The sequence below is a fragment of the Odocoileus virginianus genome, chromosome 3, assembly GCF_023699985.2.
Source record: "Odocoileus virginianus isolate 20LAN1187 ecotype Illinois chromosome 3, Ovbor_1.2, whole genome shotgun sequence".
NCBI lineage: Eukaryota > Metazoa > Chordata > Mammalia > Artiodactyla > Cervidae > Odocoileus > Odocoileus virginianus.
The window spans coordinates 54044442-54069723 of NC_069676.1; the positions used below are offsets into that span (position 1 = coordinate 54044442).

A 25282-nucleotide genomic window follows, 5' to 3' on the forward strand; every position below is an offset into this window, starting at 1 on the left:
TTTATTGCAATATTGGATAAGTTTTGTTTTTAAGTAAGGTCGTTTATTTTGTGTATCAAATAGTATCAGGGAGAGACAGCATATTAAAGGTATTTTTCTTTCCTAACAATGTAGCCACTGTAACATCATTAGAAGCTCATTGTGACTTTATTATTATAATGAAAGTTGCTTATCCCTTAGAGTTGATTTGAAAGGCTCAGTATAATTTGTTTTTGCCAAAAATATTCTGCTCAGTAGTGAGTCTTGAATATTCCAGTAATTTTAAGATTTTAGTAAGATTATTTATTAATATTTTGTCAGTTGATGCCTGTATTTTCTTTTTTATAGGAGAGACGATAATAAAGACATTGATTCAGAGAAAGAAGCTGCCATGGAAGCTGAAATTAAAGCTGCCCGAGAAAGGGCCATTGTCCCTCTGGAGGCCCGAATGAAGCAGTTCAAGGACATGCTGCTAGAGAGAGGGGTCAGAAAACAATCTTTGGGGGAGATATTTCTGTTTTGTATAAGTAATATAAATATGTCTTGCTAAAAGGTCAAATCTAAGGTTAGTGCTCATGTCGTGGGGGCGGGATAAGGGAAGCCTGTCAAATCACTGTGCTCTTTTTCAGATAGTGTTTTTCTTGGCTAATTATATTATGTTTTAACTAAATGCCATTTTATTATCCTTTTAAGTACAAATAACATTTAACATTTATTGGGTCATTAAATTTTGGTGAGTAATATGACGAGTATTAACATTACAGAATGGCGGACTACTCGGGATAGGTAAGGTAAATGTGATTCTTTTAATATCTACAGAATGGCTTTTGGTTAAAGGAGTACTGGTACTTTATGATATTACTATTAATGAAGCTTAATTGAGAAGGGATTTCAACCTTTTGATTATATTCACAGATTCACTTGAGTAAGTAAAATTGTTCAACTTTATACCACAACATTGTTCACAAGATTAGAGCAAGCTTGGGAAATCAAAATGCAAATCTTCAAGGCTTTTTCTGATGTACTGATTTTTAAAATGTCACACAGTAGTGGTTATTTTAATGAGTAATTAAGTGTGTTATTTCTATATAATATAGAGATGTTCAGAGCCAATTAGTGTGGAAATTTGCTTTTGCCTGGCCTCCCACTGCTTGTCATTTATTAGTGATGGAAACTGCAGTATGGTTTTTATTATGTGTCCTTTTTAAGTAGACGTCCCATAGATTTCAAGCAAAATTATATGACCTTTCAGTTTTTAGAGCCAACTTAATTTATGAGGCAATACATTTTTTTATTTTAAAGGTGTCTGCTTTTTCAACATGGGAGAAGGAGTTGCACAAGATAGTTTTTGATCCTCGGTACTTATTGCTCAATCCTAAAGAGAGAAAACAGGTAAAATGAAAATACCAGTAAGAAATGTATATCCCTTGCCAGCATAACTTTTAAATTGAACCGTTTCATACCTTAGTGACCCTCTGTGTCGTCATTTCTGCCTCAGAAATACTTGGATATTTTTGCCATTATGGACATGGCTTTTGCCTCATGAACATTTTGTTCTTATGTTTCATATATACTGATGTTATACCAAGGTTTCAAAATCAACTCATGTACATTTATTAATTTTTATTCGGCAAATGATGCAAATTTAAGGTAGCAAGATAGCAAAATACAGAAGAGGAGAAAGGAATAAAACTTGCCTACAATTCTTCCCAACTGATAGTTCCAGTGTTTGACATTTGACTCTTCCCAACTATGGTGTGTCAGCATATGCATATATATGCATCTGTGTTGTGGATAGACAAGACTGAAGTGACTTAGCAGCAGCAGCAGGTTTTTGTCTCACACCCTCTACGCACACATCTCTTCAGTGGCAACTGTTAGGATGTCTTTTCATAATAAATTTAATGGACACTTCAGGTCTCTGCTGAACTAGAATTATAAGAACTAGAGTTGCCTTATTACCGAGCTGCGGTTTATTCCCATTGTGATTCAGTGACATATATCTCAGTGAATGCTTCCTCTGAAATGTTGCACACTGCAATACTTTTTATAGTTTCTGAATTACCTGGACCACCCTGACACTGATCTGTGTAAAACGTTGAGTATGTTGAACCACTTGCTATAGTGCTGTTGAGGTAAACAGTTTCATTTGATAGTAGTGTCCATCTTCCATATTTGTAATTTAATGGTTGGAATAATTTAGTTCTGATTATAGACGTTTTATGAAAAGAGGACGTTTACACTGTGTCAGAAATGTATTTGAGACTCATAATAGGAAGACATGACTTTCCACATGTATTTGCACCTGTATTTCATGCACAATAATCTTTTTTATTTTAAACTCTTCGTGTGTGATTGTCTCATTTTCACTCAGTTGATGGCCCTATCAGAACCTGTAAATTAGCCTTGATTTTTTACTTTCCCCACTGTGCATTTCAAGTCTTATCAGCACAGTCTACCTCCAAAACCTTTTCTAAATCCAACCTCTTATTTACCATTTCCCTCACTAAACCCTAATTCAAAATACTCTGATTGTGGCGCCTAATTGAACTCCTTGCCTCCTCCATTCTTTTCTGTCCTCTGTAGTCAAGTTCTTTTTCCACATAGCAGCCAGACTAATCTTGAAATTTAAATGACAAATTAAGGCAGTATTCTGTTGCTTGAAAAATGGGCACTGCTTACTATTTTAGTTAGAATACAATTTTCATGGCCTATAAGATTCTCTATATACTCATCTCTGCAACTTCTCAAGACTCTTATGTTCATTTATTCTAGCTACACTGACACTGGTATGCCTTGGCCAGTACTGGAATATTCTGGTACTTAACTAGTTCCTCTTCCTGGAATGTACTTCCCCCAGGTGTTTGCATAACTTACTAAATCATTTATATTCAGATACTTGCCCAAATGCCTTCTGATTAACGTCTTTGCCTTCATTACTCTCAGTAGCACTCAGAACTCTCATCTAAAATTATTTTACCATCTGTCTTTTCCTACCACAACCTGAGGACTTTCATGTTGGAGAGTTTGCTTAGATGTCTTTGTAGATCCTGACTGCTAATGGTTAAGAACAAGGTACTAAAATGCTCTTTGGGCTCTCTTAGCATCTGGGTGGGCTCTTAATGATTGTTGGCTTTACTGTAGAACAGGGTTCTCAACCAGGGTTTTTTTTTTTTTTAAGTAATTTTATTTATGCATTTATTTTTGGCTGTACTGGGTCTTCATTGTTACATGGACTTTTCTGTAGTTGCAGTGAGCAGGGCCTACTCTCTAGCTGCGGTTTCGGACTTCTCAATGCAGTGGCTTCTCTTGTTGCAGACCACAGCCTCTAGGGGGTGTGGGCTTAAGCGGCCGCGGTTCCCAGGCTCTAGAGCTCAGGCTCAATAGTTGTGGCGAACAGGCGCAGTTGCTCCGAGGCATGTAGGATCCTCCCGGACTAGGGATCAAACCCATGTCTCCTGCATTGGTGGGCGGATTCTTTACCGCTGAGCCACCAGGGGAGCCCCAGGGTTTTTTTTTTACACTGGAGGACATTGTAGTTTGCCCCAGTGAGGGAGTGCTGCTGGCATCTGGCAGCCAGGGATGCTTCTGAACATGGTCTGGTCAGTGCTGAGGTTGAAAACTCCCCTGCTGTGGGACGATTTCAGCTGGTTTATTGAGATCCTCTAGAGCAGGTCATTTTTAGGCTGGTGAGATCCTGGATAAGGACTGTGTCTTGATAACATGGTATATTTTCTCAATCTAGTACGCCTTATTCCTAACTTGTGTTCTCCCAGTCCAGAGACGGTTTTGCCTTTTAGAGGAAGGGTCAACAAAATTTTAACATCAAGGATTAGATAATAAATATTTTAGGTTTTGTGGGCTATGTGGTCTCTGTCATGATTGTGCAACTCTGCTGTTGTAGTGTGAGAACACCTGTAGATTTATGTAAAGGAATGAGCGGACACTGAAATTTTAATTTCATTTAGTTTTTTGTGTAATTAAGTTTTCTATTTTTCCCCCACCTTTAAAAATATCAGAACTATTCTTGGGCTGTATAGGAACAGACATCAGGCCAGATTCAGCCAACAGGTTGTGATTTGCTAACCCTTGCTTTATAAAATCACTCCTTGCCTTTTACTGAGTTTCAAGAGTGCCCCAGATACGTAAAGTTGGCAAGGAGGATCTAGTGATTAAACTGCTTTTTCAAAATCTTTGTTATAGCTGTACTGTGTCCTTACTTCAAAGTTGAGATTTGCTATAGATCATTGGCATATAATTGAGTTACCTATAATTAACATACTTCTGTTTTGGGACAGATATTTACATAGCATTTTTTTTTCATAGATTCTCTAGTTTGGTATTTAGAGTACTAATATGAAAGACTGACATCAATTTGTGCTGTTTTTGTAATAGGTATTTGATCAGTATGTAAAGACCAGGGCAGAGGAAGAACGGAGGGAAAAGAAAAACAAAATAATGCAAGCCAAGGAAGATTTCAAAAAAATGATGGAGGAAGCAAAATTTAATCCGAGGTATATGGTTTGTTACTGTCAAATATCAAAGCATGTATGTATTGTCTCCTAGATCAGTTTAAATATATATATATATATATATATATATATATATATATATATATTCTGGATTTGGGGACATGAAAAACTTCTTGTTTGATTATTGATTTCTGGCTTTCCAAGAATCTTCTTTCTTAATACATTTTCTTTGGAGGATTCCTCTTACTGGTTGCTGAGGCACTGGTTTTCAAGAAGGTACCTTGTTTTAAAAACTTCTCTTTGAGAATAAGTTTCTTTCTCTAAAACTGGTGAATGATTACAAATCTCTTGTCTTCTTAAAGATTTACACGTAATAAATTGCAGAGGAGGAACATTATTTTGATTGAATTGAAGTAATGTAGGGTCTTTCGTTTTAAAAATTTCTAAGTGTGTTGATGATTGTTCGACACTTCCAGTTGATTGTTAATATATATTGAATATGTGTAATGGCTGAAGAAAAGGAGATATTTTAAATGTACATGCTTAGGATCATAATAATATCATCAATTATTGGATATTTTAGATATATGAACTTTCACATATATGCAGTTAAAGTAACATGCATATGTATGTGTGTATTACCACATTCAGTCTTCAAAACTGCCAATAAGATTTAAGTGCTCATATCCTACCTATTTTACAAATAAGGAAAGTAAGATTTATACACATTAGGTCACTTCACTGAGTGAATGTGGAATTTCAGCTAGATTCCAGTATTTTAAATTGCTATGAATATCCCAGAATATGGAGAATTTCTGAAACTATGGGGTAGAATCATGGAATCTCTGGGTTTAATGGTACTGTTTAAGGGTAATAGAGTTTCAGACTCTCCAGGAGATCTTGGGCGTTTTTCTTACTCAAAAGATTAAAAATTCATGGGTCTGTGTAGTTGTGACTCTGTTATAAAATACTTTTTGGAAGGTAGTTGAATTGGTATTACATGAGATTAGAGATTAGTAATTTTCTTGGATTTTGTAATTACGGTAGAAAAAGGATTTACTCTCAGGAGATGCATGCTGAAATATTTATTGATGGAATCTCATGATGTCTACAGGTTACTTCCAAATGATTCAGCAAAATATATCCATAAAAACCCTTTATGGATCTGGGAATAATTGAGACTCCAATGAGATTTCTCTGTTGTAGATTTGAAAAGTTAAATCTTACTGTATCACAGTACCCTACTAATATTCTTTTGGGGCAGATAAAATTGTTGGAGTAATTTTTACTTTGCAGGTTATATCAGAAAGTAAAGCCATCAGGCACAGAACTGGGAGTCTTAGCACTTGGGGCATTGGGCTGTGTTGCTAAATTGATGCATTTGACACTGTCATAGAGATTAGGACCCATTTTAATAAGTAGGAAACAAAGAGGAAAAACTTCTTAAAGTTGAGAAAATACCATCCATAGACTTTCTTTGAATTGGGAAAAGACCAAAAGCACAGAACTCTAAAGCAATGGAGTTTATTCCAAGGAAAAAGAATGACTGGGAAGAATTACCTAACTTAGTGACTGTTTCTTCTATGTCTTATTTCTTTTTTGTTGGAAATTTCTGGTGTACTTCCTATGGTTAACTTCAAGTCATTATACTCTTTCTCATCCATTATCACCAAAAACTATCCACCTCACTGTTTTTAGTAAAGAACTTTTATACCATGTCTGTTATAATGTAGCAAAATACTATGATAAATTCTTTGCAATAGCATTTTTGGAGTTAAAAGATGAATCATGAAAACATCTCTATGGAATCTAATGCTAAAATTTTAGTCTGTTCTGATAAAAAAAAATTTGCTACCTTTTTTTTAAACCTATTTTAAATAATAGAAATATGTATTAAATAATTGAATTCTCACTTGTTCATTGATTTTACATTTTTAAGAAGTTTGTTCTTTAATCATAGTAATACTTTTTCTTAAAATTATAAAGTAGGGTACCTAATTTATCATGGAAAGAAAATAGATTTATTGGACTTAATCTTTAATACATGAGATAAAGTGTTTTATTTTTGTATTGAGATAGATGGTTTTTCAAGGGAAAAGTAAGTTTTATTTTTCACCTCTAAAAATAAGCTAAACATGGGAGTATTTGAATTCTTACTATATACAATAAGGTGAAAAGCTTCAGATATTGAAATATATCCAACCATATGAAAGCTTTAGAAATGCTTCTTTTATTCATGGAGAAACCTCTTTAATACTTAGTTTCATCGTCCCTCATAGACTTGATTTTCCATATCTCTACTGAAGCTACCTAATTGTTCATCCATTAAGATCATGGTTTAAATTCTTTGAACATATTTTTATATAATTCTTCCAATATAATTATAGTAGTTTAAAAGATTTGTCTATACCTCAAACAACATCTGGGTATTTTGGGTTACTTTCTATTGCTTAAGGTCCCCCCCCTCCGTGGATCACATGTTTCTTTGTATGTGTTGTGATTTTTAATTGAATATTGAAAATTGTGGAATAATAGTTAGAGACTGTTATTTTCATCTCAGGAATGTGGATTCTTGTTTGAGCAGGCAGTTCAATTACAGGCTGATCACCTTAATTTTAGGTTTGATTTGATGCTGCTACTGTGGATCTCAGAAAGTGGGAATTGTTGTTGTCGAACTTCCAGCTTCGTCTCCCTGGGGATCTTTTGCGGATTTTGCTGTCCTCCTATTGTTCCTTTTCCAGCGCTTCTCAGTGTCTAGTGTCTCTTTTTTGCTCTTAAGCATGTAGCAGTTTGGTACAGGGAATAGTTTTTCTGCTGCTTTATAGCTTGGTCTTGGCTGTCTACTTATTCATGGGGAATTTCTAAATGGTATTTTTCTGGGGTACCTTCTTTCTATAGCTTCTTCCTCTGCCAATTTTTTTTAGCACCCCCAACTCTGATCTTTGCTGCTTCTAGCTCATGGGGATCGCTGTACTCTTTTTGGACTCTAGCTGTTTGCATTTTGGGAAATTGTCCTGAGGCAGAGGGCCATGGGGCTTCTTACTTCAGTTTTACTCTACCTGTTGTCCAGTGCTTGAAATCAGTTGCCTCATATATTTTGTCTGGTTTTATAGTTGCTTTTGGAGGGAGAGCTAATTCAGGAAGAGTTAGTCAGTCCCATCTTAGAGTAGAACTAAATGAACTCTGAAGTTTCTTGAAATACACAGATTTTTTGCTCTCAGATGTCTGTCCCCCTAACATCATGCTGATAGTAATACAGATCTCTAACCACAGTTTTAGTCTTTAGCCCTTTTACTCCTTTTTATTGGTAGATGTTGGGACTCATTGTCTTGTTGGCACATACTCTTAATGGGAAGATGATATCATCTATGCCTTTCTTTAAGTAGAAATAGCTCTACCAAAGTTAGCACACTTGCCATTTTGTTACAGAGCTACATTTAGTGAATTTGCAGCCAAGCATGCTAAAGATTCAAGATTTAAAGCAATTGAAAAGATGAAAGATCGAGAAGCCTTGTTTAATGAATTTGTGGCAGCTGCAAGGAAGAAAGAGAAAGAAGATTCGAAGACGAGAGGTGAGAAGGTAAGAAGGTTTAGTTCCAGTGGTGTGATTGATGGGGGTATGAATGGGAAGGGACTAACCTGGTGCTGTTTCTAATCTCATTCATGGGCTTAAATATTAAGTTGGCTGAAAGGTTCATTTGGTTTTTCTGTAACATCATATATATGGAAAAACCCAAACAGACTTTTTGGCTAACCCAATAACAAGATCCATATTTACTGTCTAGCTTTTAAAGTTAACTTTTACAGTTGTTTATATGTGTGTGTTTGACCGCTTCCATAATGCACATTTAGTAGTGTCACTAAGCTGCATAGATTTTCTTTATATTTTATTAATTCTAAGATGCCCATTAAATCCAGAACTGGTTATTAGACTGTTCACTGGTGCTTGCCTGCTAACATTTCAAGGTTCTTCATAGGCAGTAATGTTTAAATTTTTCAAAAAGCTTCTTTATATTTTTTGCCATCTAAAAGATAGCATTTTGGCGACTTTCTAATCTTTTAGTAAACATATCTTACATATGAATTATTGCTTATCAGAATTAAAGGTCAGCTATTAAAGATTAATGAATTCCAAATGTCATTTGATAGCGGTGTCATGAGTGAAGAGGAGCACACCACTGGGGAGGCAGACTGGTAGGGAGGTGGCACCAGTGGTGCGTGAACCATCAGAACATGCAGCCGCTCTCCTCAGTGACCCTGTGTGCTTTTGAATGGAGAAAAAGAACCTCTGAAGCTTTATTATTCTTGACATTTAAATTTCCCTCTTATTCCAGAGAGTTAAAATATTTCAAATTCTATTAAGAAATATTGTTATGGAAGTAACACCAGTCTTCTTGAAAAGAAGCCTCTTTAATTGAAAAATAACAACAGTATTAGGTGAAATGACTTTTCTCAGAAATAACTGAAATTTCCTGATTGTGTGATTTATTATGCTTCATGGTAGATTTTTCCAGAATCATTTCACTATTAACATTTTTGGGAGTAAATGATTGTGCTTCTCAGAGGAAGATTGAGTTTTACATAAGCATTTTGTCTGTTACATTAGAATCATGTCAATGAATTGTTTGCTACGATTGACTTTTAGTAAGAACTTGCTGATATCATTTGATTGTTTTAAACAAATTGAATGTTTTGCATTTGTAACTGATGTTCTTTTTCTAAACATGTTTTTCAGTAGCTATTTTATGTATTGTTTTATAACAAGTGAGTAGACTTTACAATTTTGTGCTGTGTGGCCTGCCAGTCAGTTCGTTCTGACAGCTGTTCAGTTACTGATAATGTAATTCTCTGATGAGGAAAGAATTGGCATCTCCCTGGTGGCTCAGATGGTAAAGAATCTGCCTGCTGTGCAGGGGACTTGGGTTCAGTCCCTGGGTTGGGAAGATTTCCTAGAGAAGGGAATGACTACCCACTCTAGTATTCTTGCCTGGAGAATTCCATGAACAGAGGAGCCTGGCAGGCTGCAGTCCATGGGCTCGCACAGAGTCGGACACAAATAAGCAACACTTCACTACACTTGTGTGGTGCTTTTAGCCTCTGGTACATTACTTTGGGGGGGGGGGGGGTTCTTTTCTTATAAAGTAATGAGAGTTGTGTCCAGAATGTGTTAATTAAAATAAGACATTGAATAGACACTACATCTGTATAAACTTAATTATTCAGCTTTGTTTTCTTTTGATTGTAAAATTTGAATTCTCTAAAGGTTTAGCCTTGTACTATTACATTGGTGGAGGGAAAAACAGGAAATTACTAAAGTGAAACTTCTTAGCCAATTTAAAGAATGCAAAGTCAATTACTAACTAGATTTTGAAAATAGAGGTTTAAATGTATATTTTATATTCAAATTTGAGAAGTATCTGGCTAATGAAGTTTTATCTCTTCATGACTGCCACTGTATATTCTTACGACATATATTGGCAGTACATTAAAAACACTTTTTTAGCATGTATTTACTTTTGGCTGTGCTGGATATTCACACGGGCTGCACACGGGCTCTCTCTGGACTCAGCAGGTGAGGGCTACTCTAGTTGTGGCGTGTGGGCTTTTTGTTGCGGTGGCTTCTCTTTAGAGCAAAGGCTCTAGAGTACATGGGGTTGATAGCTGTTCCTTGCAGGCTTCCTTGCCCCAAGTCATGTGGAACCTCCCCAGGCCAGGGATTGAACGCATGTTCCTTGCATTAGCAGGAGGATTCCTTACCACTGGACCACCAGCGAAGTCCTGGAGTACATCTTTTAATTGTATTTTAACTGTGTATGATTGAATAGTAAACTGATACATTGGAATCATGAATGATACTGACTTTTGGTGAGATTCTTTCTCTTTAGTTGGGATTTTTCAAATTAGAGTGCAGTCATCATTTTCATGTAACTTTCATGGGTAGTTTTATTTAAAAAATGCCCCTAAAACTTTTACTGGACGGTTTTGTTTACCAAAGTAGCTACCCTTGAATTTTTGTTTGTTTGGTAATAATTTTATTATTATTATTCTAACCAATTTTTATTAGTGTTTCAAATAATTTATTTTTTGGAACAGCAGATTTGAAGTTGCACCTAATGGGGTTAATCCTGTTGTAAAGTTGGCATTTTTCTCTCTCCCCTCTCTTTCAAATTAGCTGCTAAACAATTTTTGTTACAACACATTTAACTGAGGAGACTATTTCTCCCTTAACTAAACAGCTTAGTTGGTAAGATGCTTTCATTTTTAGAGAGAGGGAAATAGGGACAATAGGGTCTTGAATTGTTGCTGATGATAATTGACATTTTATAGGTTAGAAAGATTCTTATTTGATGCAGCTTAGCTATTTTATTAACATAAATCTTGCCTTCTGGGAATTTGATGTTCATTGTGTCAGATACAAAGTAGATAAATGAACAGAAAAATTGTTACATTTCTATTACATCAAGTAGTTCCTTTATTGCTATATAGAAATATTGAGTTTATGAGTTATTTCTTATTAATCGAAACAAAGTCAAGAGCACAGTTCCGCGAGTGGAGAAATCAACTGAATAGTTCTTATCTTTTAGAAAGTTCTCTAATACATAAGCTCTGTTTCTTAACAACCTTATAAGTGTTTTCCAAAAAGGACATCCACCTCCCTTTTAATCCTCTTTAAGGAGAAATGAAGTTACAGGGAGAACCAGAGGGTTGAAATAGACCTAAGGAATGATTCATTGTATTTTGTGCCCCTGTGGAAATTGTTTCCATTCCTAATTTCTCATTCCCTTGGTCAGATGGGGAGATAGCATATTTAATGTACGGGGAAGAGAGGATCTTGATATGGTCAGAATCCTCTGCTGAAATGAATTTAGCTACCTCAGATGTCTTTGCTGGTAACAATACACAATAACCTAAATGAGACTGAATTTTAAAATGGATCCTCAAAGTGTGTAGAAACAAATGCTTGTTTATTCTCTTCTTCTCATATTAAAAAATAAAAAGTACAATTTGGAAGAGGCTTTTTAAGTATTGCATATATTGACACTAAAGGATTGATATTATATCTTTAGTATAATGTTACTAATTTGGTACTTCATTTGTTAAGAACATTAATTTCATTGACACATATTCTGGTGAAGGCATACATGTTTAATGGCTAAAAAGTGCAAGAAATCTGAATATAGGTTTTTTTGTTTGTTTGTTTTAGAAATGACTAATTATGACCATAGAAATTATATAGTTTTCTTAAACATATAAAGGTAAAAACATTGCTCTTTTTTAAAGCAAAATATAAAAGTTTATTTTTTGTTGTTACACTTTTGACAGTAAGTTTCAGATTTGTGATAAGACTTGCTGTTTGGGTGCAGCTGTTTCCAAATTCCTCTATTAGTTTTAACAGTTGTATTAATCTACTTTTAAAAATATTCTTACCATCTTGATGTTGAGCTATTTTTGCCATTTGTTCATAAGCCTGAATTTTAATTTCTCATAAAAGAGCAATTCTGATACTTATTTTTTAACTAAATTGCACTTTAAATGCATTAAACAAATTATTCTTTAATCCGCGAGCTTTGTTCTAGTTGTAACTCTTTATGAAGAATTTCTCATGGCATATTGTTTTCCTCCCACCTTACACCTGTTTTGAAATATAGATTAAATCGGATTTCTTTGAACTACTATCTAATCATCACTTGGACAGTCAGTCTCGATGGAGCAAAGTAAAAGACAAAGTAGAAAGTGATCCACGTTACAAAGCAGTGGATAGTTCATCCATGAGAGAAGACCTTTTCAAACAGTACATTGAAAAAATAGCCAAGGTAACCATTGTGTTTACTTTTATGTAACCATGGAATAGTAAAATTGTTAATTGCATTACAAAGGTATTTGCTACTTCTTCAGGGTTTAGAATTTTTCTTGTTGGTATTCCTAATAGAACCTTTAGTGGTTAATTTTGGAACGAGTATTTAGGTATATTCTTGGTAAAAACTAGGTTTGAAACGTTGTATTTGGCAGACTAGTTATCCTGTGGGGTCATATGTTAATGGAGTTGGTAACTTCACTTTTACAGAACTTAGACTCAGAAAAAGAAAAAGAGCTTGAAAGGCAAGCCCGCATTGAGGCAAGCCTTCGAGAACGAGAAAGAGAGGTTCAGAAGGCTCGTTCAGAACAAACAAAAGAAATAGATCGAGAGAGAGAACAGCACAAACGAGAAGAAGCTATCCAGAATTTCAAGGCTCTTCTGTCTGATATGGTATATATTACTGTTTTGCTTTTTTCTGTAAAGTACTATTAGAAATCTTTTGTATTACCTCATTAGTGGACATTTTAATATTCTTTAAATTGACTCTGAGAGTTGTAATTTAGTAAGTTACCTATAAAGTATTTTAAAATTGAGTACTTGGTATTAACACCAATAGAATAGGAAAACCTAGTTATTTAATATTTTCAGAAGTTTGATGTTTTGTGTTTGTAAAATTTCATAATCTTTTAGTCTCAGAGCTTTTAAAAAATTGTCCTTGATGAAGTCATCTTAAATCATCATACACTTGTATGGGACTTAAAATTAAAATCCTCCTGTATTACCCAGGTTGTTCAGGTATGAAGGGCTTTTTGTCCCTACAGTGAATGCCTTCAGGCCACCCTGCTGTTCTGCTTGCTTTTTCCTGTCACTGTCTCTCCTACTACTTCTTTTAACAAGGCTCCTCTCACCACTTCTGTTGCTTCTTCTGATTTCTTCCCCTGCTTCTGCTGGTCTGTTTTCAGTGACCTTTTTTCTGTTTCCTGCGCAGTTACAGTTATTTCCTGTTTTCTATCCCTGCCTCTGCTTCCCCCAGATTCATCCTCTTTATTGCAATCACAGAAATCTTTGTAAAAGGCACATTCTTGTCGCTTTCCCTATTGCTGAAGAGGGTGAGGTCCTCGCTACTCCTGGCAGTTCTTTTTTATTTTGTATTCCCAGTGCCAAGTTCAGTGTTCACTTGACATGTTTTTAGGTACTTGTTTTTTGGGTAAATAAATGTTTTTATATTTTTCTTCTTTATTACTTTTTTTGTCTTTTCAGCATCCCGTATTTCTTTGTGTTGGCAGCAGTGTGACTTAACTTGTAATGCCATTGCTATCCATGAAGCATGCCTTTCTGCTGGTTGCTGACCCAGCCAGAGCTATCACATTGTCTGTTCTTTTATCTTCTTAATGATGTTCATTCCTGCTTGTATGTGCAAGTGTCACTTCCAGGATATAGTTAAGTCCCAATTTGACCTTAAAAAATCCTTTTTTTTTTGGTCTGGTGAGCTGCTTATGCTGTAAGACCGTGTATTTCCTCTCTTATTTATATCCATTTCTACTACTAGAAGTTGGTAAGATCTTCAGTAAAGTACCTAGGTACTGAAAGTTCTTAGGGACCGTGGTTTATGGGAGATAAGTTCTCTTCATCCTTCTCACCTCTCAGCCCATACTGTATAGCTTAGATGTGCTCTGGGAGATGAGATTTCTGGTTTTAAAGAAGTAGATTTTCAGTGACTGCTTAGCTCAGATGAAATCATCAGGAGCTTCTTTTATTAAGTGTATTGTTCCTAAACAAAATAAATGAGTCTTTTATTGACAAAATATAAAAAGATAAGTCTGTCTCGGGTGATAGATAGCATTCTGCGTTTTTAGGTACGTTCTTCAGATGTGTCCTGGTCTGATACTCGGAGAACTCTACGGAAAGATCACCGCTGGGAATCTGGATCCTTGTTGGAAAGAGAGGAGAAAGAGAAGCTTTTTAATGAACACATTGAAGCACTTACCAAAAAGAAGAGGGAGCACTTTAGGCAACTTTTGGATGAAACTTCTGCAGTAAGAGTCCTCTACTTCTCTGCTTTAATCTGGATGAATCTTTGTTAATAATTCCTATAAGTAAAATATCGATATGATTTTTAATGTCATTGTCTTTAGAGCCATTACTGAAGTTCGTGGGTTTTATGGCTCTTCTCTGATTTTTTTGTTTAAATGAAATGATACTCTTTACTATTTACAACTTACTTCATTTTACTGTTTTCAAGCTCATATCTACTCCCCGAGTAATTCCAGATATTCTTACCTGTGTGTGATCATTGATGCTTCCTGATGATAGATTTAACAGGTCCCTTCTTTTGCTATATTTTCAATTTGGGACCTTGGTCCCCGTGTTTGGCAGTTTGTGCTCTCTGCAGGTTTTTCCTCTTTGACCTCTTTTCGGTGGTGGTTTCTTCAGCAGTTATGATATTGCCCATGGACATACAGGGTTTGCAGTTAATTGTCATAGGTCACCTTGACTTGACAGTATGGCCATGAAAATAACTTGTGGCAAGCCAACAAAAAGAAACTGCATTAAAGCTGCCTTCCTCTCCGTCACTAGTCCCATTACACTTGGGCCTAACAAGAGATTGCAGATCATTGTGTGATATGATGTATGCATGTGCTGCAATATCACCCCTCAAGAAAAGTCAATTCTATTTTTTTATTCACTTGTCTTTCAAAAGATTACCTTAACATCCACATGGAAAGAAGTAAAAAAAATCATTAAGGAGGATCCTCGGTGCATTAAATTCTCCTCCAGTGACAGGGTAAGAAAATTTTGTCTGAGATTTATTTTCAGTTTATAAATATTAATTGGGTGCTTAATCAGCAACACTAGTATCTTGACTAAAATGAAGTTGATGGTTTTAAGTGAATAATTTTAAATGTATGAGAAATAAATCTTGAGTTTTAAGTTTATATTTTTTTTCTTGTATGATATATTAGCAAGACAACACAAGAGGCACTTTAAAATTTTAATCCTTGGGTTTACACCTGTGTTTTGGGATCTTCTAAGAGATTTAATGAAGCTGTAGTTTTTATTTATTGTATAGTCAGGTCCCACTAGATATATTCAGAATGACAGTTGGTGCTAGGCTACCAAAAGTGCTTAACCCTTACAGCCATGCTAGCAGCAAAACGAAACATGATCTCTAGTTCTTAATGTCCCAGAGACTTTGGAGTAGGGGAGCCTCAGCTGTGTGAACCTTGTAGAAGCCCCATTCTGGTGCACTCTGACTCCTGTGTAGGAAAAAACTCACAGGGCTCTTTATTAGTGAATGATGTCAAGGAAAGTGTAGCTTATTCCCATCCATTTTGTCCCTTGGCCTTTAGTTTTCTTCTTCCCATCATTCTCCATCCTGGTTGGTTTTGAGTTTAAAAAGCCCATTATCTAATATTCTTTCCCCTCCTGCTCCATTAAATTTTAGATGTATGGACCACAAAATATACATGGTTGGAAAAGAGTGGTAGATGGGTAGCTGAGAGATCCATGAAGTCAGTCTCTTGACTTTTTCTAATTGTTTAGAATTAATAATGTCTTTTTAAAGCTCGGAGTTTCTGTGTGTCTTTGCTGATCCCTTACTAAGCTCTCTTACTGAGCTAAATGCTCAGTTGAACTTAGAGTGTCTACCACGTGAAGTTGTGATGAAGGGTAAAGGAGATATTTTATAAAAGCCTCAGCACAGTGCAGCATGTAGCAAGCCCCCAATATATAGTTATAACATAAACTGTATATTAGCTGCTACTAATACATGGCTTCTTATTCTTGCTTTTTACCTTTAAAATGTACGCTGCAGATTTTACATTCATTAAAATGTTGCATGAATAGAAATGTGTCTTACTGCTTTTTTCTTTTGTATTATTTTATGTTGTGACTTACCGGTCATTAGTTTAATAAATAATTGACAATAATTTTGGAATTAGTGGAATTTTCCCCCTAATCTTACTGTCTTTTTGCAGAAAAAACAAAGAGAGTTTGAAGAATACATCAGAGACAAATACATCACAGCCAAAGCTGACTTCAGGACGCTTTTGAAAGAGACCAAATTTATAACATATAGGTATGTGCAATGAAATGTTTCATATCGCCAATCATTGTCTTTACTAGTCCTACTCTGATGGCCAAGCATACTTTGCATTCACACACATGTTGACATTGTTAATTTTTAGGAATAAGAAGAAGCCAACTTTTCTCAAAGGCTGAGTACAGCCCATATCTACCATTTTGGTTTTTTTTTTTTTTTTCTTTTTTTAAAGAAAGGGCCCAGATGTTAATTCTTATTTTGCGTTACCCACCCATCTGTTTTTTAAACACTCTTTTGTTTTTACTTCACTGCTTTTTCAGAAGTATTTTCAAATATATAAAAGTTGTATTTCATGAAGAGACTTTAAAAAAAACAATCTTTCACTGTCAATTATCTTTGCCTCCTCTGAAGACTAAATATTTAGTGTGTTCATTCTAAAGCTTTAACTCATCCTATTTAAACTCAGCAAATGCATTTTTTCTCAGATGAAAGCAGTTTGCTGGATACTTTTAAATTAAAACTTCAAAACTATAAAATCAGCACTTTAAAACAAGATCTGGCTGTAACATACCCAGTAGTTCCCCACCCCCTAACAAGTTGTCATCGGGAAAACAGTTTTTATATTGCTTAGCAGTCAGTGTGCAGGAAACTATTTTTTGTTTCATGCTCCAACTTTTCTTCTTTTAAGAGAAAAATTTGAAACATCTTAATGAAGGGTATGCACGGGAGGATAGATAGTGCTGAGGGTGTGGTTTTTAGGATTTTGTCATTGGATTTTTTGGTCAGGATCCTTAATGTTTTGCATCAGCTTGGGCTTTTAAATTAGATGTGAAGTAAGACTTCTTTCTACATTTTTATAGTTAATTTAGTGAAAGATGTGAAAGTGAAAAAGCTTGTGAAAGATGCTGGGATTGGCAGCCCCGCAGACTGAAGTCCTCTGTTCATCCACAGAACAGGTACAGCACGGGCAAGGTTACCCACCCACCCTCAGCCCTGATCTGGAGGGACCACCAGCAGGGGTGGGAGGGTAATTCAGCTTCTGAGGCCCTTTCACTCCTTGGAGTCTTTGCTGAGGCGACTTACAAAGGTGACCACTGCAGTGAAATTTTTCTTTAAAAAAAAAAAAATGGAAACACAATTAGGAACTAGATGGACATTTCCAGCTCATTTCTGAAAGACCTATGAACAGCAGTAAGTAATTCTTGGACTTCTTTTCTTATTTCAGATCCAAAAAGCTAATCCAGGAATCTGACCAGCACCTGAAAGACGTAGAAAAAATTTTGCAGAACGACAAACGGTATCTAGTACTAGACTGTGTGCCAGAGGAGAGGCGTAAACTGATTGTGGCGTATGTGGATGACCTGGATCGCCGGGGTCCACCCCCACCTCCCACAGCGTCAGAGCCCACAAGACGATCAACAAAATAACTTGGAATACTCTTCCACAGGGTGTCTGTTCATTCAAAACGCTTGCATGAGCCAGTTTTCAGGTTTTTACATGTATGTGCATTAGTCAGACTATTGCAGACCATCTGATGAGCAGAAGGAGAAGCATCCGTGAGCAGTTTCTGAACAGAGAACACTTTGGAAATATTTATGCTTTTCTTTGTATGGCATGACTGACTTACATACTCAAACATAGGCTGTCTCTAGTAAATCTAAAATCTTGAAGCTAAAAAATCATCCTTTTATGAGATGTGGAAGTCAGTGACTTTTGGTGATGTTCTTTCTACTAGTGTTATAATACATGCAAGACGTAAGAGCATTTGTGGTTTGAACTTGCAAGATGCAAATACCACAGATTCCCAAAAAAAAAAACCTAAGTTAGGGTTTGTTTTGTTTTGATTTTGTTTTTTAAAGCGGGTAAAAGAAAAAAACACTGAAAATTGAATTCTTATCTTCCAGAGGCTAAGATTATTATAATGGACATACTTTGACCTTTGTCTCTAAAGAATACTTTAGTTTCATTTGTTCACTTATGTGCTTTGATTATCCCCTTTGAATTATAGGCCAAGTCTTGTTGTTTAGCCTAAGAGAAGATTTATTTAGTAATTTCTTCTCAGGTATGGAGTCACAGTCATAACTAACATGTTGGCCAGACTAGGACTGCTGGTTAAACACATTTTATTCACCGTTAAGTGATCTTTATCAATATTCTGGATTAGACAACAAATTACCTTCCTTGGATGTTCCTTGTAAACTATACTCCTATTTGAATGTTAATTTTTTGTTTCTAAAGTTTAATTTTAAGATGTTTGAATGTTCAGTTTATGTATTTGAACTACAATAAACCAACCCTTTTTATATATGTGGATTGTATATGATTATTGTTATATAATGTATAAATACTTCTTTTAAACCTGTTCTTAAAAGCAGCAGCAAATGTAATTTGGCGCAAAGAAGGTTTGAATCTTGAGTATCACGTCATTTTAAAAAGCTTGAATATAATAAATTACTCTTACCATAAAAGGGAAGAAATTTGTAAAGAACCATTTTGGTGCTCAGTCTCTTAGCAATATCTTATTGCTTCATAGCAAGAAGATGCTGATTTTTGTTTGTCTGTTTTCTTGTTCTTTTATATTAACGTCGATGAATGCCTTTTTGGATTTCTTTCAGTTTGTTGAGTGCATCATACCATGAAACTTAACTTTGATTCCCAGTTACTCTGTCTAGCTTTACCTCTCCAGTTTAGAAAGATCTCTATTTCATTCCTTCGTAGATTTCTAGTTTGAATCACCACCATAAATAAAATGTTGAATAAAAAATATGTTAATAGGATAATTTATTTTCCCTGTTATCTTGCACCTTCTACAATGGCAACAAAACCTTAAAAAGGGACGGCAATAAGTATGTTTTATATGCATAAAGACCCAGGCACGCATCACACACAGACAAAAACACAGTCACATCTCTGTGATACAGTGCTTAGCTCAAATATATTAAGCGCCACAGATATTATGTGGACTCTATATGTAGAGTTGACTTCCCTAGTGGCTCAGATGGTAAAGCGTCTGTCTGCAGTGCAGGAGGTGTGGGTTTGATCCCTGGGTCAGGAAGATCCCCAGGAGAAGGAAATGGCAACCCACTCCAGTACTCTTGCCTGGGAAATCCCATGGACGGAGGAGCCTAGTGGGCTACAGTCAGTGGGATTGCAAACAGTCGGACCTGACTGAGCGACTTCTCTTTCTTTCTGTATGTAGAAACCCGGAATGGATTATCTACAATTTTAACCTATAAAATTGGTAATTAATGGGATTTTTACGTAAATCCATTGAGTGACTTTGAAGTCTGAAGTGAAACTGAAAATGTGTGACAAAAGAAACAACTATTATAGAATTAAGACTGTCTTACAAAGGTAAAGTTTCTAGAATGTTTTGTTACTCTGAAATCCACATAATATTGTTTGTCTGCTCAATATGCTCTGTTTCTCACTGTAGAAAACTGAAGAAAATGATTTGATGATACCTATTTTAGTTTCCTACTTTTACTGTAAAATACTTGGAATTAACTTTTCACATAAGGTATAAATCCAACTTTTCTATGCAGATTTCTTTAAGGGGGCAAGTCAAGACTTTGTATATTAGGATTTTTTTTTTTTAATTGAAATACAGTTGATTTGGAGTATCAGGTCAGTGTCAGGTTACAACACAGTGATTCAGTTGTATATATACATATCTATTCTTTTTCAGGTTCTTTTCCCTATAGGTTATTACAAGATAACAAGGATAATTCCCTGTGCTATACAGTAAGTCCTTGTTTATCTCTTTATTAGTAATGTGTGTATGTTATACCTAAACTCATAATTTACCACACACACACACCCCCCCATTAGGTTCTTAATGACAGGGTCATTGTAGTTACATTGTGTTTCAGTATCTTCATTTTGATTTGGTGCTTATCAGCAAACTTTTTAAGAATACATGATTCCTTGCTCTCTGATACCTGTGCCAGTGTTAAGGTCTCACCTTCCTGTAAAGCCCCCATGTGCTAAATGATAATTTTGAAAGCAGCATTCAAGACAAAGCTTTTAAGTCTCCAAAACTTTCTGAAGCAAAACATAATGTTTTTATTTATTTACAAGTTGAAATGTCAAATAGTGAAAGCTTACACCCTCCATTTACTATAGATAATGATCACAAGTCTTTAATTCAGATAGTTCATCACAGTTTTAAAGGTAATCCCATTATATTACCATTGCCTCACAAGACAGTATTTTAGATACCTGTGTTTATTGTAGTTTAATGTGCTCTTGTGAGCCTTAAAATGAAGTGTGTTATGAACCAAGGGAAAAAGCCCTATCATCTGTGTTAAAAAAGTAAATCATGACCATTTATAAAGAATAAAGCCACAGACTATACATTAAAAAATTCCATCCACAGCATGTTTTTATATTTTCTCCATTGCTTAGCCTAAATGCAGTTTTGTTTTCTCCAGAGAGAACCCCTCAGTGAAAATATCCCAGAATTCCATTACAGAGTAACCAAAAATCATGGACAAATATCTTTTTTTATATTTAATAGGGGAAGACATATATCAATTGTTTTATTGGGTGTGTTTCATCATGCTATACATTTAACAGTTATTGCTTGTTACTCAAATTATACTGGTTATATATTTGGAAACACAAATTTAATTTTACTGCTTAAGTTCAGTGTTAACTGCTAAAATCCCCAGACTTAGAAACTGGAAACTCACTGAGGTGCTTTAAAAATATCAGTGAAGCAGATTTTTTTTTTTTTCATTTATTTTTATTATGAAGCAGATTTTTGTATGAGGCAAAGTCTGAATTTACTTAGACTTTGCCTGTGAAATAAGCCATGTTTTGAAATTAGCTCAGAATAAGGATATTCCTTATTCTGCAACATTCAGTCATGGAAATTATGAATTTTCATCGAGTAAATTAACATTCCTAAAACAAATGAAGATAACATTAAAATTTGCATGTTAGATCTCCTAGAAGTAGATTTTGAGCTCTGGTTATGTGAAATAAGGTTTGATGGGTAAAGTTGGCAGGTTCAGGAAGAAACTAAAAGGAAGGAGACCGCACCTCTGACAGATGAGCTCTACCCCAGCCAGTACACAGCTGGCCGTACAGACTACCCCGGGAAACAGCCACTGCAGAAAAGGGAAAAAAGCTGGCGTTTCTAATCACTTGTGACAGAAGCATCTTAAATACAGCAGTTAAATCTTTGACAGCCAGATGATAACATAGTTATTCTAATATGATGTCCTACTTACCAAATTGTACATTTTGCAAATGCAGACTGCAAAGCATTTTTGTAATTCCTAATGGTATTAATTCTATGTTTCATATGGCAAAGTCAACGGTACTGATAAGCAGCATTATAAATAAATACAATAACCACAATTTGTTTTGCTTTGAAACTATTTATCACAGTCTCCTGTCTCTTGATCTTCGTGTTCCCAGGGGATAGGGTCATTGTCCTGTACACAAGGGGCTGCGTCTCTGTCATGCCAAAACTGCTCGACATCAGGGAGGATGGGAATCTCTGCCTTCTTGGCTTTCTCTTTGCTGAAGGAAGGAGAGCCAGTTTTCTCTTTCTCTGACATGGATGGTGGGGATTCTAGAGATGGAGCACTGTCACGAAGGACCTGGGAGTTACCAGCTGGTGTCTCCTGAGACTGTGAAGCAGGTGGATGTTTTCTGGTTACCATCCATTTCCATATGCCTTTCAAGCCTTGCTTGAACTCCTCTGACATCACTAGAAAAATGAGAGGATTTGCTGAAGAGATGGAAAACATGAGGACTTCAGACAGGGCTATAAAACCTTGTGGTGGGGTCGGGCCTCCAGCCTTCAGATGCCACATCCACAGCCAGGCTATCCATTCAGGAAGCCACAGGATAGCAGAGGTGATGGCAATGCTCAGCAGCATCACTGTAAGTTGCTTTGAGCGCATCTGGTTTCTAAGATTTTGAGTCTTAGTTCCTCGTTTCTGACATTGGCCATAAGCTCTCCAGAAATAAAAGCTGGCAGAGAGTAACGGGAGGCAAAATGCCAGGAGCGGGTAGAGCTTACCAAACATTGACGTGAACGCTTGTGCCACAGCGGGCACATCCACGAGGCACATTTCCACACCTGCGTGATGCCTGGTGGTGCTGAAGAACCATTCTGGCAGGGGTAGCAGGCTCGCCACAGCCCAAATGGCCGCCAGCACTGACCAGATGGTGCAGTTGTGGATACTGACTGGTTTGGCTGGGTCACATGCATACATGAAGCATACCTTGGCCACTGCAACGATCGTCAGGCTCTTGGCTGCCATGCACGTGTGGATGAACCAGTCAGAGGACTTGCAGACAAACCAGCCTAGATCCCAAACACCTCTGGAGTATGCTGTAGCTCGGACAGGTGCAGAAAACAGCAGGAGAGAGAGATCAGCCAGGCTGAGGTTGAGAATCAGGGAGTGGATCATGGATGGCTTTCCTTTCCAAGCACTGTGGAGGAGGATGCCAATGACACACAGATTCCCCACGAAACCCACCAGGCAGACAGCCACCAGGAGAGCTGGGACTATGGTCCTCCAGTCCTTGGAGTCTGAGGGCAGGTACCCGCCGGCAAAGTGGAGGTGAGCGGAGGACACGTTCATGGTGTTGGAGTCTGCCAAGGCAGCTGTCAGTGCACCCCCTTCCATCTAGCGCCTGCTTGCAAAAGTTAGCTGCTTTTTGTCTTTCTGCCTTGGCTCTTTGGTGTAGGAAATCAACACGTCATCGTCAGTGTCCAATGACACCTCTGGGCCCACCCTTTATTCCCTGAGAGCAGACTGTGAAGAAGGTTGACTGCTAAGCTCTTTGCTGTGTGTGCTAGTCCTTGACTGCATTGAGTGACAAGCAGCAGGAGCTCATGGTTGCTGCTCATTAGCAAGTCTAATAACATTGTCAGCCCAGCGGAGTGAAAAACTCCCTGATAGACCCATCAATGATAAATGAGAACATACATGTAAGTGGGTTGTGTTACTGGGGGGTTGCTAGAGCCAGTTAAGGTAATTATTTTCAACTAGCTGATTTTAAATCTAGACCCCCATCTGTAATACAGCCAACACCACATATGAGTAACCCACTTCTTCAAACGTAAGCACACATCAGAATCACCTGCATGGCTTGATTCAGCAGGTCTGGGGTAGGGCCCCCCAAACTTGCATTTCTATCAGGTTTCCCAGGGATGTTATGATGTGAGTCGGAGGGCCACACTGTCCTAGGAAGAACTGGTGCTTCCTCTTTTGGCTGCAGGAATGAGCTTCCTCCTCTTTTACCCAACCCTCACCACCACTTCGGGTAAAGAATCGGTCTGCCAATGCAGGAGACATAGGTTCGTTCCCTGAGTTGGGAATATCCTCTGGAGAAAGAAATGGCAACTTGCTCCAGTATTCTTGCCTGGAGAATTTCAATGAACAGAGGAGCCTGGAGGCTATTGTCCACAGTGGGACACGACTTAGCGACTAAACAGCACCACCACTTCAGCCTTATCAACACCTGGTTGAGATCAAATGCGCAGAACTGGATAATGGAAAAAAAAAAAAAGCTGCTGGTAAGAAGCCCTATTAAAAAGTCTAATTATGGATTACTCTAAGTTTAGTCTATTGTGAATTTTTTAGAGGTGATTTTAGAGCAGTGCATTAGAATGAGTTTACATACTAAGAAGACTTAAACAAGTGATGATGATTAAGCCAACCAAATGTTGAATTAGATTTTCTTTTAGAATTCCTAAAGGATTTACGGAGACAAGTGAAATAAAAGAAAAATAATTTATTTGCAGAAGGCACTTAAGAGATTTTAAAGAAAATGACATTTTAAAGTTGAGGAAAGAAAAAAATGATTCTAGAACCACTCTTGAAGTTTTATAATAGGCAGCAGAAAGATACTCTGGAGGAGGTCAGAGGAGCTAGAATTGTTCATGGAGAAGAGTTTGTGGAATTGAAAGGATTTTGAGGTCTACTCTGTGCTGAGTCAGAAATGCTTAGTGTCGTATAGTGGAAAGTGTGCTGAGCTCCGAATCTGACCTCTAGGTTCTGGTTCTAACTCTGCTTTCACTAGATTTTCTCTGGAAATTAAGGATGACATTTAAAATCTCCCTAAAAACAAACAAAAAAACTCCCTGAAATCCCAGAACTCAACAAGTATTGACTCAATAAAAACATACTGAATATCAGGAAAGCTGTCAGTGGTTCTTGATTATCTTTTCTGTTTTCCTTTCCCTCTAGGAAGTAGTTTTGTCTATGAAACAGTTAATGGGGGTAATGTCTTGTCCCAGCAACTCACCGTAACCTCTGGTTAGTGCTGTGAACAGTGAAATATCAAGTCTCAATAGCACCATTTTTGGGGGTGAAGAGGCCCACACCATTGTATGGGAAGGCAAATGGTTGGGGGCAGGGTGTGCAGAGAAACACCTTGAGTACTACTTAGAGCAAATGAATGTTTTGTGAATTACAGGCTACAACAGAGCTAGTTCTATTCGATGTACATGGAAGAGAGGAGCTCAGGACAAGGAAACAAATACTACTTTACATTGTGGCTTATAAACTTGGGATGCTCCTGAAGATACAGAAAACAGAAAGCTAAATTAATTCGAGAAGGCTTTAACAGCATGGAAATTTGATTCTAACTTTTTATTTTGAAATAATTGCAAACTTATAGGGGGAAATGCAAAAATAGTACAAAGAATTATCATTCTGATTTTCCAGCTATCAACAGTTTTCAGATTTGTGCTCATGCCCTCTCTGCACACACACACATGCTTATATGCATGTATATAGACACAGAAACATATACATTGTTTCCTGAACAAATTGAGAATTGGTTTTCAGAAAATTTTGAGTTTTCTTCCTTGATTATCAGATATAAAACTCAAAATGAGACTATGTGCTTATAGCAAAAAGGAATTCTTTCCTTTGGCAATCCTCATCGCCCAATCCAAGTCTCTGTTTATCTTCTGATATATCAGCACTTGTGCATCTAGATATTAGTCAAATATAATAT

The 25282-nt window shown here is 36.5% G+C and overlaps 2 protein-coding genes across 21 annotated transcripts in view; one reads left to right on the forward strand and one right to left on the reverse strand.

The window, feature by feature from the left end:
- TCERG1 (transcription elongation regulator 1) overlaps positions 1-18779 on the forward strand; it is a 52793-nt gene extending 34014 nt beyond the window's left edge. For 19 of the 20 annotated variants that reach the window (XM_070465580.1, XM_070465584.1, XM_020872441.2 and 16 more), the window contains 10 exons: positions 328-463; positions 1282-1371; positions 4375-4493; positions 7881-8031; positions 12101-12265; positions 12517-12699; positions 14106-14285; positions 14951-15034; positions 16227-16327; positions 17517-18779. In XM_070465580.1, coding sequence (XP_070321681.1) covers positions 328-463; positions 1282-1371; positions 4375-4493; positions 7881-8031; positions 12101-12265; positions 12517-12699; positions 14106-14285; positions 14951-15034; positions 16227-16327; positions 17517-17718 — 1411 coding nt within the window. In that variant the 3' untranslated portion in view covers positions 17719-18779. Of the gene's footprint in view, positions 1-327; positions 464-1281; positions 1372-4374; positions 4494-7880; positions 8032-12100; positions 12266-12516; positions 12700-14105; positions 14286-14950; positions 15035-16226; positions 16328-17151; positions 17248-17516 lie in introns of all 20 variants that reach the window. The other variant, XR_011486892.1, reaches the window with a different exon arrangement.
- Positions 18780-20382: 1603 nt separating this feature from the next.
- On the reverse strand, positions 20383-22933 carry GPR151 (G protein-coupled receptor 151). Its single transcript, XM_020872607.2, has one exon. The coding sequence runs from the start codon at positions 22894-22896 to the stop codon at positions 21676-21678; it is 1221 nt and encodes a 406-aa protein (XP_020728266.2). The 5' UTR covers positions 22897-22933; the 3' UTR covers positions 20383-21675.
- Positions 22934-25282: the final 2349 nt, after the last annotated feature.

Excerpts from the sequence above, each read along its gene's own strand:
- GPR151 (XM_020872607.2), bottom strand. The coding sequence starts at position 22,896 with ATGAACGTGTCCTCCGCTCACCTCCACTTTGCCGGCGGGTACCTGCCC.